Source organism: Daphnia pulicaria, chromosome 4, assembly GCF_021234035.1.
Source record: "Daphnia pulicaria isolate SC F1-1A chromosome 4, SC_F0-13Bv2, whole genome shotgun sequence".
In the NCBI taxonomy this organism is placed as follows: domain Eukaryota; kingdom Metazoa; phylum Arthropoda; class Branchiopoda; order Diplostraca; family Daphniidae; genus Daphnia; species Daphnia pulicaria.
The window spans coordinates 21,458,197-21,473,092 of NC_060916.1; the positions used below are offsets into that span (position 1 = coordinate 21,458,197).

General features: G+C 41.0%; 2 protein-coding genes across 3 annotated transcripts; both read right to left on the reverse strand.

The window, feature by feature from the left end:
* Positions 1-6,121: 6,121 nt before the first annotated feature.
* LOC124338675 (guanine nucleotide-binding protein G(i) subunit alpha) lies at positions 6,122-9,421 on the reverse strand. 2 transcript variants are annotated; one of them, XM_046792831.1, is made up of 8 exons: positions 9,341-9,421; positions 8,775-8,918; positions 8,517-8,704; positions 8,384-8,455; positions 8,107-8,321; positions 7,942-8,036; positions 7,691-7,879; positions 6,122-7,620 (listed from the first exon to the last, which is right to left on the reverse strand). In XM_046792831.1, the coding sequence occupies exons 2-8, from the start codon at positions 8,893-8,895 to the stop codon at positions 7,430-7,432; spliced, it is 1,071 nt and encodes a 356-aa protein (XP_046648787.1). In that variant the 5' UTR covers positions 8,896-8,918; positions 9,341-9,421; the 3' UTR covers positions 6,122-7,429. The 2 variants fall into 2 exon arrangements, with proteins under 2 accessions (XP_046648787.1, XP_046648786.1); XM_046792830.1 differs by lacking the exon at positions 9,341-9,421 and adding an exon at positions 9,017-9,334.
* Positions 9,422-11,988: 2,567 nt separating this feature from the next.
* LOC124338496 (ecdysteroid-regulated 16 kDa protein-like) lies at positions 11,989-13,571 on the reverse strand. The gene is made up of 4 exons (XM_046792576.1): positions 13,374-13,571; positions 12,900-13,019; positions 12,500-12,669; positions 11,989-12,414 (listed from the first exon to the last, which is right to left on the reverse strand). Exons 1-4 carry the CDS (start codon positions 13,468-13,470, stop codon positions 12,334-12,336), a joined length of 468 nt encoding a protein of 155 aa, XP_046648532.1. The 5' UTR covers positions 13,471-13,571; the 3' UTR covers positions 11,989-12,333.
* Positions 13,572-14,896: the final 1,325 nt, after the last annotated feature.

Sequence of the window (14,896 nt, forward strand, 5' to 3'; positions counted from 1 at the left end):
CTTTATGCCTTTGATTCAATTTGCTGCTACCCCCCCCCCCTTTTTGAGTTTCAATCCGTCTTGTCCAATTGCGGCTCGTTGCGGCAATCCCGCGGGAAAACACATGTCGATCGGACTCCCCCTTCTAGCCCGCCCATCTTACAATCATTTGACGGATGATATCAAACTCGGAGAAGAGACGGCTCCCAGATGGAGGACGTTTAATTGCGTGTTAGTACCACTACTACTACTAACTACTCAGATCCCCCATCCACTTATTATTATTATTATTAATACAATACTCTGAGAGATCTCTTCTCTCTAGCTCTGCTTTCATGTGCAAGTGTACACGTCGTACAGTGTGTGTGCTGTATATCAAGGGCCGTGTGTTGTGTTAGAAGTGTGCTCCATCATCTTGATCCCCTCCTGGTTGCTGCCGTTTTCACTCCTTTTTCGAGCTCGTTCCTTCTCTTTTTTGGCTGTTCTGGCTCTTTGATTAAGGATTTGTTGAAGTTGGCATCTGTCAGCGTGTTCCACCAGCTGGCGCTGTAGACAAGTGTAATCAGCAGACGTGCAGCAGCAGCAGGCTCTACAACTATTTTCTTTCTTTCCTCAAGAGAGAAAACTATGTCTTAACGAATGATTTTTCTTGGCCAAGACTCGGTAGTTAGCAGCTCAAGGAGCTATGCCTTTTGTTAAAAAAGAAAAGAAAAAATGGAAGTTGCGGGGGAGTGCATAGATGGAATAAGAGAGAGAGAGATTCCAAATCTATTTCCAGCCAAACTTCCTTTTTTCTTCTTCTGCTTTGTGTGTGTGTACTCTGCTGGGTGGAACGGAAAGGTCGAAACACGTCAGCCCTCCCACTCGGTTTCTTTTTCTGGGTCGAGTAGATAAAAGAAAAAAGAAAGAAGAAGAAGACATTTGAACGGTTGTTCTCTATATTTTTATCCTTTTTTTTTGCGCAAATGTGTATCGGCCGGCCATGCGTGCCGACCGGATATCGTTAGTTTCCGCTCGGCTACTGTACGAGTCCAGGATCTATTTGCTGTAAACCGAGTCTTTTTACACACGTAAAAAGCAGCCATGTATACACCGTATAGACACACACACGCAGAGTAACATTCGATGGCTCGGCTCTTTGGGATGAATCAGCTGAGCTTTATCTCTCCACTTTGGGGTGGGCCCAGATTTGTAATTATTTTCTTTATTAGTCGCTTCGTCTGCTGATGCTGCCCTGGTTTTCTGTGGGAGGCGATGGATTTTGAAGCGAATGTTATCTACTTTGCGAGCAAGCGAGCTGGTCTGGCTGGTGGGTTATGTGTTAATCTACAAGGCGCGGTAAAGCAAGTGGAACGTGCTCAAGGAGCGTGCTGGTAAAGAACTGTGGAAGCCCCGGCTAAAACCTAATCAGCCAACCAAAAACTAGATGCGATCAGTCGCTCCCCATCATCATCAAAGTGTTGCTGCTGCTCTTCCGCTTTTATGGAATTGTCTCCTCCTCCTCCTCCGTCCCCATTTTCCGCGCGTCCAGGGCGAAGAGAATTCCCTGCGTGACGCGGGCGCGACGACTTTGAATCCCGAACGCTCGCGCTCACCCCTGCACTGCACAGTGGCGATAATGAGGTTATGATGACACGTTTTTGGGCTCGTCCTACTCGGGTTTTATTCTTCTCTGCGCCGAGTATATAATCTCAATTCTCTTTTGTCACTAGCAATGCTCTGCTGCTACTTGTTCTATTTGCCCATCAGTGCAGCTCTATATTCTCACTCGACGTCTTATTCCCTTTATAGTCGCCAGGCGACGAGCGTCTCTTTTGATACCAAATGTTAAAAAATAAAAATAAACTTTTTGACCCTTCCGGCTGGTGGCCGACGAAGGGTATAGATATAATAAGTGGCATTCGGCGAAATGTAGATATAGAGCTGGTGAGTATAACGCGACTAACCAGCCAAAGGAGATTAGAAAGAAACGGATGGCGACTCAAGAGAATCAGAGAGGCTTTTATTGGTTTTTATTATATCTGCTTTCCTTATAGTATATTCTTTTTTTCCTAGGCAGTAGTGGGAGCCGTGTGTGTAAGTCTAACTGCCCATCCCGCAGGAGCTGACCACAGCTAAGAAAAACTTTCTCTCATACAAGATAGTAGAGTCTCTGTATATAAGAAAAGAACCCTAATGGGCACTTGTTAAGGAAGGCTGATATGGACCGCCCGGGTATTAGACGACGACTTATTGTCATTTGTCTAAGGGGCTCCGAATGCTGGCATAGAGACGATCTGAACGTAGTAGTAGTATAGCTCTGGGATATATATGTGCTTCAATCATGCGGGAAAGCGGCTGCAGGCGAACTATATAGTAGTGTAGACTGCCGCCGTCATCAACAAGGAAATGATGGGCTCTCGACGTACAAACCAGCTGACCGGCAGCACAAAAATATATAAGAAAAAAAAAGAATAATAATATATCTCTGGCGCTCGATAGTAAAAGCTACGAACAACTCTTCCAGGAGAAAAAAAGGAAAAAATCATAAAAATAATTTTTTTTATTTTTCTTTTCCCCTGCCGGAGGCACTTAGACCAAATAACGGAAACCAGCACTCACGATAAATATTATTTCCGGTTTTATCGTCGACCGTCAAAAAAAATTGTCGACTAATTAATTTAGAAGAAAAGATTTTTTTAAAAAGTAATATTTTTTTTCAAAATTGGTTATTAAAATACTTTAAAGTGATCGTTATTGGTCGTCGAGTGAAATTTGTGGGCCACTTATGTATTTCTGCTCTGCGCTGCGTGTTCTTTTCGAAATATATTCGCCTTTCGGGATAGAAAATTATAGGCCATCTAGGTGCAATTCTCTTATTCTAACGAGGCGGCAGCCAGACATAAATAATAACGGGAGAGGAGGAAAATTTCATTAAGCTTTTCCATATAGAATACATATTTAATATCGATGCGGTCTCTCTTATTTTCGCCGTTAAAAAAGGTCCGCTGTAGAGAAGAGACGGCCCTTTTTTAATATTCCGTGCTGGCCGCGCGTTCTTTCTCTCCCATTCGGTTTTGTTTCCTTATTCAGTCACGCACGATCACGTTTCCCTTAAAGGAGAAATGAATATCATAGGATAGAGAGAGAGAGTCTATCCTATATAGTATATGCTGCTGTACGGTCTATATAGCGCTCCTCTCTACACAGAGTCTTTCTCTTTCTCTCTATGGATGAGAATTGAATCGATCTATTCCGTTCACGTCCTCCACATTATTGTCAACGCCCTGCTGGGGGGAAAGGGGAACCCTACACACACACGCCGAGCACGTCTTGATATATTTCTTACCTTTCTTTGTTAAAAGGCTATTGTGTTTCCTCTTATTTATTTGAGCCGCGCTGCCATATCCTGTTATTTTTGTTTTTTCAAAAAGAAAAAATATGGAAAAGAAAAAACATAATATGTCGAGTTCGGTGACTTTTACGACTTTTTTCTCTTGTTCGACTGGCCATTGGGCGCGGCTCTGCATTTCAATTGCATTTTTTTATTTACTGTTCTATCATCACTACTGTCCAGCTAATATTAATCCATCGTTAAATCACCGTGTAGCGTGATGCCCAGTCGGGCTAGCGCCGGATCATCAAAGTCCCATCATTTTCCCTTTTTTCTCTTCAGGTTTTATTTGTTGTGTGATGCAGACGGAAATAAAACCAACAACGACCAAAGAAAGAAAGGAAAAGTAAGTTTAGACACAGCTGAGAGAGAGACCTCTCACACAATAAGCCAATAGCTGGGGCCAACCCAACACACAAGACACATCAGGAGTCACTTTGATTTACATGCTGCTGGTGGGCCGGCACACATGCACAAACTCTTTTTGTCTACTCTCTACTCTGTAGAGATATACAGGCCCTTCTTTTTTTCCATATTGATACCTCAGGTCGTCCCGTTTTTCCTTTTTTTCCGTCCCGGCGTCCCAATCGATAACAAGAGGAGAAAACTCGTGAACAAAAGCCAGTATAGAGAAGAGCTCTATATAAATGTAGGCCTCTCTTCTATATTTTTTAAAAAAGTGTTAAAATCCATAATAATAACGTGCCGCCGCCGACGCTGGCTGCTCTTCTGTTGGTGAGATGTTCATCTCCAATAGATCCTCCCAAGGAATTTTTTTTTTATTATTTCTTGATATTTCCGTACAAAAGGATGAGGATCTGGAGAAGAGAACGAGCTGCTCGACCACCCACCGACAGCTGCAAGAAATAAGAAAACTCTCCCGCGCTCCTTATTTCTTTCTCTTGTATCAATTTCAAAATATTTTTTAAAAAGGAAATAAAAATAAAAAGGATCGACAAGAGATCTCGTTCGAAAAGGTTTTTTTCTTTTTTTTTGAATGGAAAGTGCTGCTGGCGGTGCTACATGGCCAACCCGGAGTGTTGCAGGGCATACATGCAGTACTTTTATTTATATTTTACTTGTCGTGTATAAATAGGAACAGTGTACATATACACACACGGGGCATCACAACATGGGAAGGCAACAGGACAGGAGCCATCAGCACCAGAAGAAGAAAAAGAAAGAAATACGCGTGCAGCGTCATATCGAACCCATCAACAGTCGAGGGATGAACAACACCTACATGGGGTCGTCATCATATTCCGTCCTATCAAAACATTTTCTTTTCCTCTTTTAATATTTTTATTTTAGGACTTTTCCTTATTATTATCTCCCTTCTCTCTCTGTCAGTGCGCACTAAACATTTATGCGTGTATTTTACGATAGACTAGTAGAGAGCGATGGCCATCAAAGACATCTATACACACACATAACACATAGTCTAAGTTGTATATATATAAATAAAGCATAAGGGTTTGTGTCTGCCGATAAGAAAAAGTCAAGAAGAAGCCGGGCGTTAGAGAGAGAGAGAGAGAGATGTATAATAATAATATATGGCATAGAGACCATCGATCCTTTTCACGATTATTCCCGGCGCACGACCGTAAAAGCCTCCATCATCTTTCTTATATATTTCTACCCCGACAGTCCGCCCACCGACAGCAGCCCAGGAGCAGCCCCCAGCACCGCCAAACTCGTCCCTCTTTTCTCTTTCTCTTCATTTTCTCCTTTTTTCTTTTATTTCTAAATAGCTTAGACACACACAACATTTTCCCAACTCGGACGGGAGTTTTTATATTTTTTTCTAGACTGTCAAAACTTGTTCTCCCCAAACGTTCAAAATTCGCGGGCCGCCGCGTTCCCCAACGTCAAATAAGCTCCGCCGGAATAAAAGAAAAAAACTTGGATGTCATCACGGACGAAACGCGCAATCGTCTGGCGGATTATCTTCCGCCGAAAAGGGAACGCACACACACAGAGAGAGCCGACGGAATTATTCCTCCAGAGTTTGAGTGGTAGGAGATGTATAGGACGGTCTTTTTTTTTATTTTGTCTTATTTCATTTCAGACTGGAAAAGCGGAGACGACGAGGAAATCGAGCGTGCAGCCAAGCGTGTATAGGCCCCCTTTAAATTATTATTCCCTTTCAGCGGCGGCCAACACAGCGAGAAGAGCAGAGGTCCCGACGACACGAAAAGTTACTTTATTCACGCGTCTTCCAAACTCGACACTCTGCTGAACTGGGGCTGGCTGGATGGCTGGTTGTTATATCCTGCCGGCCGCCCGACGAGAGTTCCGCCGCGTCCATCGTCATCTCCTATCGCTCGCGCACCACTTTCAATTCATCAATAACAAATAAAGAGCAAAGGGGCGGCAAAAGAAGTGCCGGGCGGCGGCGGCGGCGGCGGTCCCCCCAAACTCCACGCGACGTAATCATTTGCCATTCCGGTTTGAAAATGCAATGGGGAGGCGGGATCAAATATATAAATACCTTTTCAAAAGAAAACGAGAAGAGAGAGAGAGAGAAAAAGACGATCCGCTGAAAGCTGGAAGGGGGGGAACTTGTTATTGCAAACTTGTGCAATGTGTTCAACATGACGAAAACATTTTTCTTTTCTTTTTCCAGACTCGCAACTTTCCGTAGAGGAACTCAAGAGTCTTTTGGGGTACTAAATAAGTAATGGAATTTCATTCGGTGCCTTATTGAAAAGCTATTCAATTTTCTCATGCAGAATAACAAAAAGAAAATGGTTTGCGAGAGGCTCGAGGCAGCTTGCATGCAAGTTGTATTGATACCATATACACAATATATCGGGGAAGACGATAGAAATCGCTAAAAAAAGGAAGAGGCCGTCATAACTTCGTCGTCCCATTTTGCATACACTTAAAAAAATTGGAAAAAAAAAATAAATCGTTATAAAAGGGGGAGGAGTCAAATATTTTTTTTGGGGGGATGGATGAAAATACACACAGACACACAAAGGAAAAAACAAAAGCCAAAAGAAATCGTTCGGGGTTAAAAAGAAAAGAGTAAGAAAGAAAAAAAAACAGGGTTTGTTTTGTTTTGTATTTCGAATATATAAAGAATTATCAGGAACATCGTTCGAGCGATGCATCAGGGGCCAAATTGGAAGACACAAGACATGCCAGGCTGGTTAAGTGAGAAGACGATCATTATCTAGACAAAAAAGCAATTTTCTAAAATAATTATCCACCGATCAATCAACGACCGAGTATCAAATATCTTGGATAGGAATAATAATAAAAAAAAAAAACGAGTCAAAAAGTAGTTGAGCATGTGAAGCGGAAATTGTTTGAAGGACTGTCGTTGGCAAAAATAGAGCTGGAAAGACCTGGACAGAATGAAAAGAAGAAAAAAAAATTTTAAGGGCCCAGGCATGTGAAGGAATGTTAAGCCATAGATTAACAAGTAAAAAAAAAATAGATGGTCTGCATGGAAAAGCAGATAAAAGAGGAAGGATGGCGTGTCACGCAAAGAGTCTTTTGTTTTCTCTGATAGCGTTACGATCAAACAATTTAACGTTAAAGGGGGGGAGGAGGGAGAATGGCTGTGCGATGGGGAGGATTTTGGTTATTCAACGCGTCCGAACGGCAGGAGAATTTGTATGAAAAAATGTAAGAGAATTCGAAATGTTTTGTGCTCTTTTTGTTTTAATATGGCAATCAAAGAGTGGTTGAGCTTCGTTTTTTTCTTTCTTTCTTTTTCTTCAAAAGGGATATTAGTGTCAATATCATTGCTCGAGCAAAACAAAAGAAATATCAACAGATTAAATTTCGAGTCGATCGAGTAAAGGGAGGAAGCAATTATGTGCGTGATGGCCAGCGCAACGAGAGGGAGGCTTACAGCGAATTTGTGTTGCGTTTTCTTTCTTTCTTTTTTTTCTTTTACGGGCCGACGATGAACGTACAGTTTACAAAATCATATTTTCAGACTAAGTTTGTGGTATCCAAGACAAAATCAATAATAAAGAGAGAGAAAAAAAAAGAGGGGAGAGAGTTTAAGATGAAGAGAGAGAGCTGGGATGGGATGGTGTGCACTGGCATCCCAGAATCCAATTAGAAAAGACCGCAGTCTTTCAAATTGTTCTTAATCACAACATCCGTGACCGCATCAAAGACAAATTGGATGTTGCTGGTGTCGGTGGCGCACGTAAAGTGCGTGTAAATCTCTTTCTGGTCACGACGCTTGTTTAGACTCTCAAACTTCATTTGAATGTAGGCGGCTCCCTCCTCGTAAGTGTTGGATCCTTTAACGCAAACGTCACACAAATGAGTTTCTGAAGAAAATAAAAAAGGATCAAAGTCAATTAAACTTACCTGGGTATTCGGGAAAGCAGATGGTGAGAGATGATTTGGTAATTTTCTCCTCAAAGAGATCCTTCTTGTTGAGGAACAGGATGATGGAGGTCTCCACAAACCACTTGTTGTTGCATATCGAGTCAAACAGCTTCATTGACTCGATCATGCGATTCATCTCTTCGTCTTCGGCTAACACCAGATCGTAACCTGGAGCAAAGTATCAACAATAAAGCTCACAGAAAAGGGGAAATTAAGGAATCTGCTCGTACCTGATAACGCCACGCAAAAGATGATGGCTGTCACTCCTTCGAAACAGTGAATCCACTTTTTACGTTCTGATCGCTGTCCGCCGACGTCAAACATCCTGTAGATTCAAATGAATTCAATGAGTTTCTATGATTTTCTAATGATGGAAAACAAATGAATGATTGTACTTGAAACGAAGTCCTTTGAATGAAAAATGCGTTTCGATGATTCCTGTGGTTTTCACCCTTGTTCTCAGGACATCTTGCTGCGTAGGTACGTAGTTGGGTGCTGAGATACGGTCTAAGGCGTTGAGATAATAGGCAGCTGAATCGTTCAACTGGTATTCCCGGGAGCGAGAGAAACAATGCTGCACTCCTCCGTCCATCCACAATCGTTTCATTACCTAACGAACAGAATATTAAAGTTAGGATTTTCCAATTTACAAGGAAAGATGGATTGTCTTACCTGAGCCAAGTCATATGTAAGCATTCCTTCATCAGCAGCGCTTGCTAGTGTGAAAAATAGCCTGGCATCATCCTATTAGAAAAACACCAGTTAACGCCTGAGGGCTGTATTCAAATTGAAGGTGATAACTCACCACGGCTCTACTGGAGTCTGCAAAGTTGATTCTGAGTTGGCCCATGGCACGAATGATGGCCATCAGACTTTGTATTGTGTTGCTGTATACTACAGGTCGATACTGTTCACATTCTTCTTTGGAATATCCAGTTTCATGGATGATTTTCATCTGTTTGACAATTGTACTTTTGCCTGATTCACCAGCACCTGTGAACAGAATCAGCATTATTAATGAATACCAAAAATACTATGAGCATGAAATCAATCAAGTACTCACCAAGCAACAGGAGTTTGACTTCTCGTGCAGCACGTTCCCCATCAGCCCTTAAATCTTTGTCAATCTTCTTGGATCGCTCAACCGCTTCTTTGTCGGTTGTTGAGCTAACCGCACAGCCCATGGTGAAAACTGTTTTGAGCGAACCTGCAAATGCAAAATGTGGAAATTGTTAATCAAACCCAAGCCTAGCCTAATGATTTTTTAAATGCTATAAACCACAAAAAGGAATAACTGTCACTAACACTAATTGTTTGTAAAGGTGAACTAAAATGGAAACAAATCCAAAAGAAAACCGAAAATTGTCGGTTAAACTTTGAGAGGTGTCTGATTGTAACGGAGCTTGGTTAAAACTTTCAAACGGCCACCGAGTCGTGTCAACAGTTCAATCCAAGTCACGAACTCGAGTGAATCTAAAATCGACGGTAATTCGAAAAGTGAGACAAGAGCGATCGGAACAACGATTTGATATTCGATGTCTCTTTTGTCAAAAGGAAAAGATTTCAAGTTTCAAAACGCAAGTTTTGACATTTTTGATTCTTTTCCAACAGTAAAAAAACTCAACTTACGCTGCACTGCAGTCAAAGGCGGGGCAAAACTTGAACGTTGCCGTCCATTGCCATATTTATTTGCCGCTTTTGGCAACGCAGCTTCAACACTCAAAACCCGCCTCCCCTCTTCTTATTTTTTTTTGCTCGACCCCAAAATCACAGAGAGAGAGAGAGAGCATTACAGCATAGTAGACTGAATAGAGTCTCTTATTCACTATTATGACGCCACGGTCGTGTGAATAGACGGTTGCCCGATAACCGTTACGAATTCGCCACACTCTTGGGGTTCAGCGCGTCGTTTCCATTTTTGATTTTCCCCCACTGCTCCCACTGCTGATTGATTATTCCCTGATCTTGGCCGCTTCCCTACTGCGTTGCTTTGACAAATGGTTTTCGTCCAGAAAATAAATTGAGAGAAAAAAAAAAAGAAATCAACGTCTTGAGACTGTAAATTCGCTCCTGTTTATTTGGCATATAATTACAGGACATTAAAAACCGGTTTCCTACAACGGTTGGCCTCAGACACGGCCAGCCTCCATTGTGTCGGTGATGAGCTGTACTCACAAGGGGGGTATATATGAAAAAGGGACGAAAGGAGCTTCTACAGCACACAAATCGACCGGAAATACTTCATCACAGGCACACGGTCTTTTATGGGTATGCGCTTTTTTTACCCGGTTCAGTGTTCTGCCTGTTTTTCGTTGGGTTTTGGTGTGTTCAATGAGGAAACCGGAACCCTCGTTTCGTTTGTATATCTCTTGGAACTTTACACGACGAGGCCGCGCCCTGATTTCTTTTTCTCCATTTCCTCAGCAGCATGAATATATTCATGTTTCTGGGTCTTTTTTCTTTTAAAAAAAAAACAGATGCGCGCTCTTCGAGCTGTCTCTCTTGTAAACAAACAGACGCGCCGACAACTTGTGTGAGACGTGATTCATATCGAAGTGAGGCTGCTAGACCACCCGCTGCGATTTAACATTTTGTTGCAAATGGTTAAAAGGAAAAAAAAGGAAGAAGAGGAAAACGATTAAAGCCATCCCACCAGCATGTAGCATGCGATGATCCCGTCGCAGTTGCTTCTTTTGGTACTTGTTTGAAATAACACTATGATGACGTCAGGGGAATAAGGAGAGAGAGGGCGCTTTTATATACTATAGCGTAGCGGCTAGTGATAATCGGAAAAATATCTTTTTCTTTTTTCGAAATCTGAGATCCGCGTCGTCGCGTTTCCCCCCCTTGGGATATGTCAGTCGTTCGTATGTACATTCGAAATTGAGGAAATTCTCATCCAGCGGCAGCAGTATAGCGCCCATTGCCATCAGCTGGTTGGTTTTTTCCCATCCATTATTTCTTTTATGTGACTGGTGTGTGGGTGCAAAGTCTTTTAGGTTAGTCACCACCACACTTCCGTATTGGTTTTTAACTTTTTAATGAAGCCCTTCGTCCTCTATTCCTTTTTAATCGTCATCAATTTTTAAGAAATTCTCTAATATTAAAAAAAAAAAAAAAACTTAATAATATTTTTAAAAAAATAATATTTGAAAAAAACTTGAAAATATTAATAAAAAGTCTAGATTAAAAAAGGAATGACACATTGAAATGTTGAAGACGGCTTGACAACCATCCGATAACGAATGCCACACATTTTTGTGGCAGTATAAGTGAAGTGTATGCGAATCATTTCCAGCATAATCTGCCAATCTCGTCCAATATCGAATTTGGAACGCCAAACAATAAATTAGGTTACTATACTACTGCATAGCTACATGTTTTTTTTTGTTATATTGTCTAGCTGGGCATATTTCTGGTTTCTTTCAATGCTCAAATGCTGTCTTATATAGCATCGTAACACGTTCCGGTTATTTTGCAAAGGATCCTCTCTTTTTTTAAATATTATTTGTTTTCAAGAAAACGAGTGAAAATGTAGGACGCCAGAGAAAGAGATAGAAAAAGACTGCGACGAAAAAAGGATAAAATTTGAAACGACCATTCGCGGATAAAAGTTATGGGAGCTTAAACTTTTTTTTTTTTTTTTTCAAGTCCACTTAAATAAGAATTTATAGCTTCTATATATATGCTGTGAATACATTTCTTTTCTTTCTTATTTTTTGAAATAGAAAACATTCCAGCTGTGGGTAACAATCCATTTGCTGATGCCGTTTGACCAAGCAAGAAAAAAGGGGAATTTGTATACAGGCTGTTGCGGAATGCATTGTGTACTATATTTGTATGCGTCGCTATATCCAGCAGTTTTGTTCACGGAGCGTAAATATCGCGCCCATAAAAACTGATGGAAACACATAAAGGACGTAAGACTGTGCGTTCCAGCTAAATGTAATGTACGTTAACCAAACGGTCGAAAAAAAAAAATCACGGAAGCCCGGCGTTTTAGAAAAATTATCAATTCCTACTCGAATTTCCAGGAAGTCTACAACAGGACGAATTTTTCATTCTTCAACATTACCCAATTATCAAATAGGGTCCGAGGGTCTTCCGTCAAAACAGAGCTGGATCCGATTTCAAATATAGTTTACTGACCTTGCTCAGAACTATTACATAACAGAGACTAATATTATGAGTAGGTTGAATAAATATAGACCATGTTTTTATATACGTGTCGTAATTCACCTTCATGTTTGAGTAAAATTTTGCTGAAGAATATCAGGTCCCTTTATGAAACTGTATTGCCCAAACAGCGCCGGTATAAGAATATAGCTACATCACACGACTCGTCCTCTCTATAATAAGCTTTTATTCAATGTTGGATTATGAAATCATTGAAGAAAAGCATTTCGTAATAGGCCTGCCTATAATAACAGTCGATACCTCCACCAAAAGATGTGACACAAAATTTTTCCCAATTCGTACAGGTTAATTTTTAAAAAATTGCAGCAATATAAATGCTAGAATCGATCATGGCACGATTTCAGTGTAAAGATCTTCAAAGGCTTGCGATTCTTTTATTCAGTGGGGTCGTCTTATATGTATAAAGCACCGCCATTTCCCGCTATTTAGTTCAAAATCTGGATGGGGAACTGGAAGCACATGTTGAAGGGGGCGGCGGTCAATTTCCATCTCACATCGTAGCGGCGCTATGAAATTCATAAAATCACATGCAGGTCATTTATCAAGCAGCCCATAAATATCTTGGCGTGTTTTTAATATGTGTATACATACCGTAGGGAATCCTCGGCTGACGGGAAGATTGTAGGTGTAGGTTTGGGCAACATTGGGTTGCAGGGGGCACTTCATAGTTGCGCAAGCGTTGGTATTCATGTTGGGCAGAGGAAGCTCCAGCATTCTGTTAGCCCAGAAAGCTCTTCCAGTGACTGCGGTCGCTGCGACAGCTATAAACGGGATGTGAACAAGAATTGAATTAGACCGGAATTAGATAAATGTATATAAGCGCAGAATGGAACTTCTCAAACCGGATAGTGAATTCGAGATAGCGATATACTATAAGGAAGCATTCACTCGTTTGAGATAAATAGTTGAACCTTGGAGTATCTATACTACACAAGCAGGAAATGGCAAGATTGATTCGGCGCAAATGCGAACCCGGTTGTTAGCTACTTACTCGGTTCGAAATCAACTTCGATGGTGACATTGGTTCCCTTTTTCAAAATGCATGGGCGGCGTTGGGCAGCCTCGGGGCACGGAGTGATACGGACTTCCTTGATAGTTCCAGTTCCATAGTCTATATTTTGAAATCGCATCGGATTAGTTGCTTGTATACTGCTGATATCATCGTCTGTCCGTTTCCATGTTACAAATTTAAGATAAGACTTCTACGCGAAATTTGATGAACATGTACAGTACTAGTACATTTTCCCAAGAGTCTTATTCATTCTAAAAATTTGAAACAACCGCCAAAAAAATTTCCCAAAATCCAACTGAGTGTGTGTGTAGCCTGTAGCGTTATTTTGTTAAGATTTCAATATTTGAAAAGGGCTACTTGGATGAAATTATTTTAATTGAAATGTCATTATAATGAAGAACCTATTGAAAATGATGAAATACACAAAAGAACACGATAAAGAGGTAGACTTACTTCCTCCTCTCTGGCATGCAGCAACCGCAAGAAGTTTATCGGCGTAAATGACGCTGGGAAGGGCAATGAGAACGAAGAGCAGTAAATGGTTGGCCATTCTGAACGAGTTAAGGTTTTGGGAGCTACTGTTTACGAGCTGCAGAAGTCAACTGCGATACAAACGCGAGCACGAGAAGAGATTGTGAACCGCAAGGCTCATCCAAGTTTAAATAGGCGGCTGGTGGGCTCTTCCCCTCCAATAGCAACCTCTTGTCAATTATAGACACATGTGTATATCCTACGTCAATGCTCGTTCGACTTTATGGGCGGGGTCTCTTGTGCCCACTACATTCTGACCAACGGCTACTGTCAATTTCAAATATCCCACATGACCCCAGCACCAATATGCACAGTCGTGATCTACTTAAATTATTTTTTCCCGTACTCTTTGTAAAATATTTTTAATCGTGTTGTTTCGTAGTGAGTCACTTTTATCAATCCGTTCGTTTCCGATCCAATGACCCTGAAATATCAGTTCAAATCGGTCATATAGCGTTATACGCCAACATCGTAAACAGGAACTGTAGTCGGGTCTCATGGTAACTGATATAAATTTATAATAAGCTACCAAGTGGCAACACGCTCGTCTACTACGAATAAACTACTACACGTCTGTCATGCACAATTAAAGATAGATAAACGTTGATATATTTCGCTTATTATCACTAACTGGTCAGACAGAGCGACACATTCCAGGTCAATGCTGAAGAGAACAATTTTCTTTTACAGCTTGGTTGACAATAAAACATGTGAAAAATTGTAGCATGAAAATGTTAATCTATAGCGGACCGGATAATACTACCCAACTGAGACTATAACAATAACGAAAGGACATTTTATTTTTTTCAAATTTAATGTGTCTGTCTTTGGACTATCTTTTTTGGACGTGTGAGAAAAACAAGCGATGAAATTTGGGCATCTGCTGTTCGTTTTGAGAAGAATCACGTGACTCCGAGTCACTGTCAGACATCAGCAAGCTGGTTGGAGAGGTCAGATTTCCGCAAAAATATGATGCTTTCAAGAATATGAACTACGTACCGAGGGGTCCGCGAGTATTTAGGCTACACGCTACACATTGTGTGGGGAAAGTACACGGAGGATTTGTTTATTGATCTTATAGTCATTTCCGCATCTATAGCGCCATAAGCTTACACGGGAGGATGACAGCAGGTCTTAGCATGGTTTAGTTTTCTTGGTCCGAAGGTTAAACAAATTTTGCAAATCAAGCCTTTCTTCGATTTTTTTTTGTCCTAGTTAATAATGCGCTGAATTCAATCAGCTCATTCTGATTTTGAAATCCGGAATGCAGTCAAGTGTGGATATGAATGTTCTCCTTTTTGTATTAGCTTGAATAGCGTGGTGGTTCTGTTATTATGATGACAACCATACTTTTACGGAAATCCAAATGACCAATGATTTTTTTGAAAAAAACCATTCGGCTTATGATACGTATATATGATTAATCTATTGCGGTCACGCGAAAA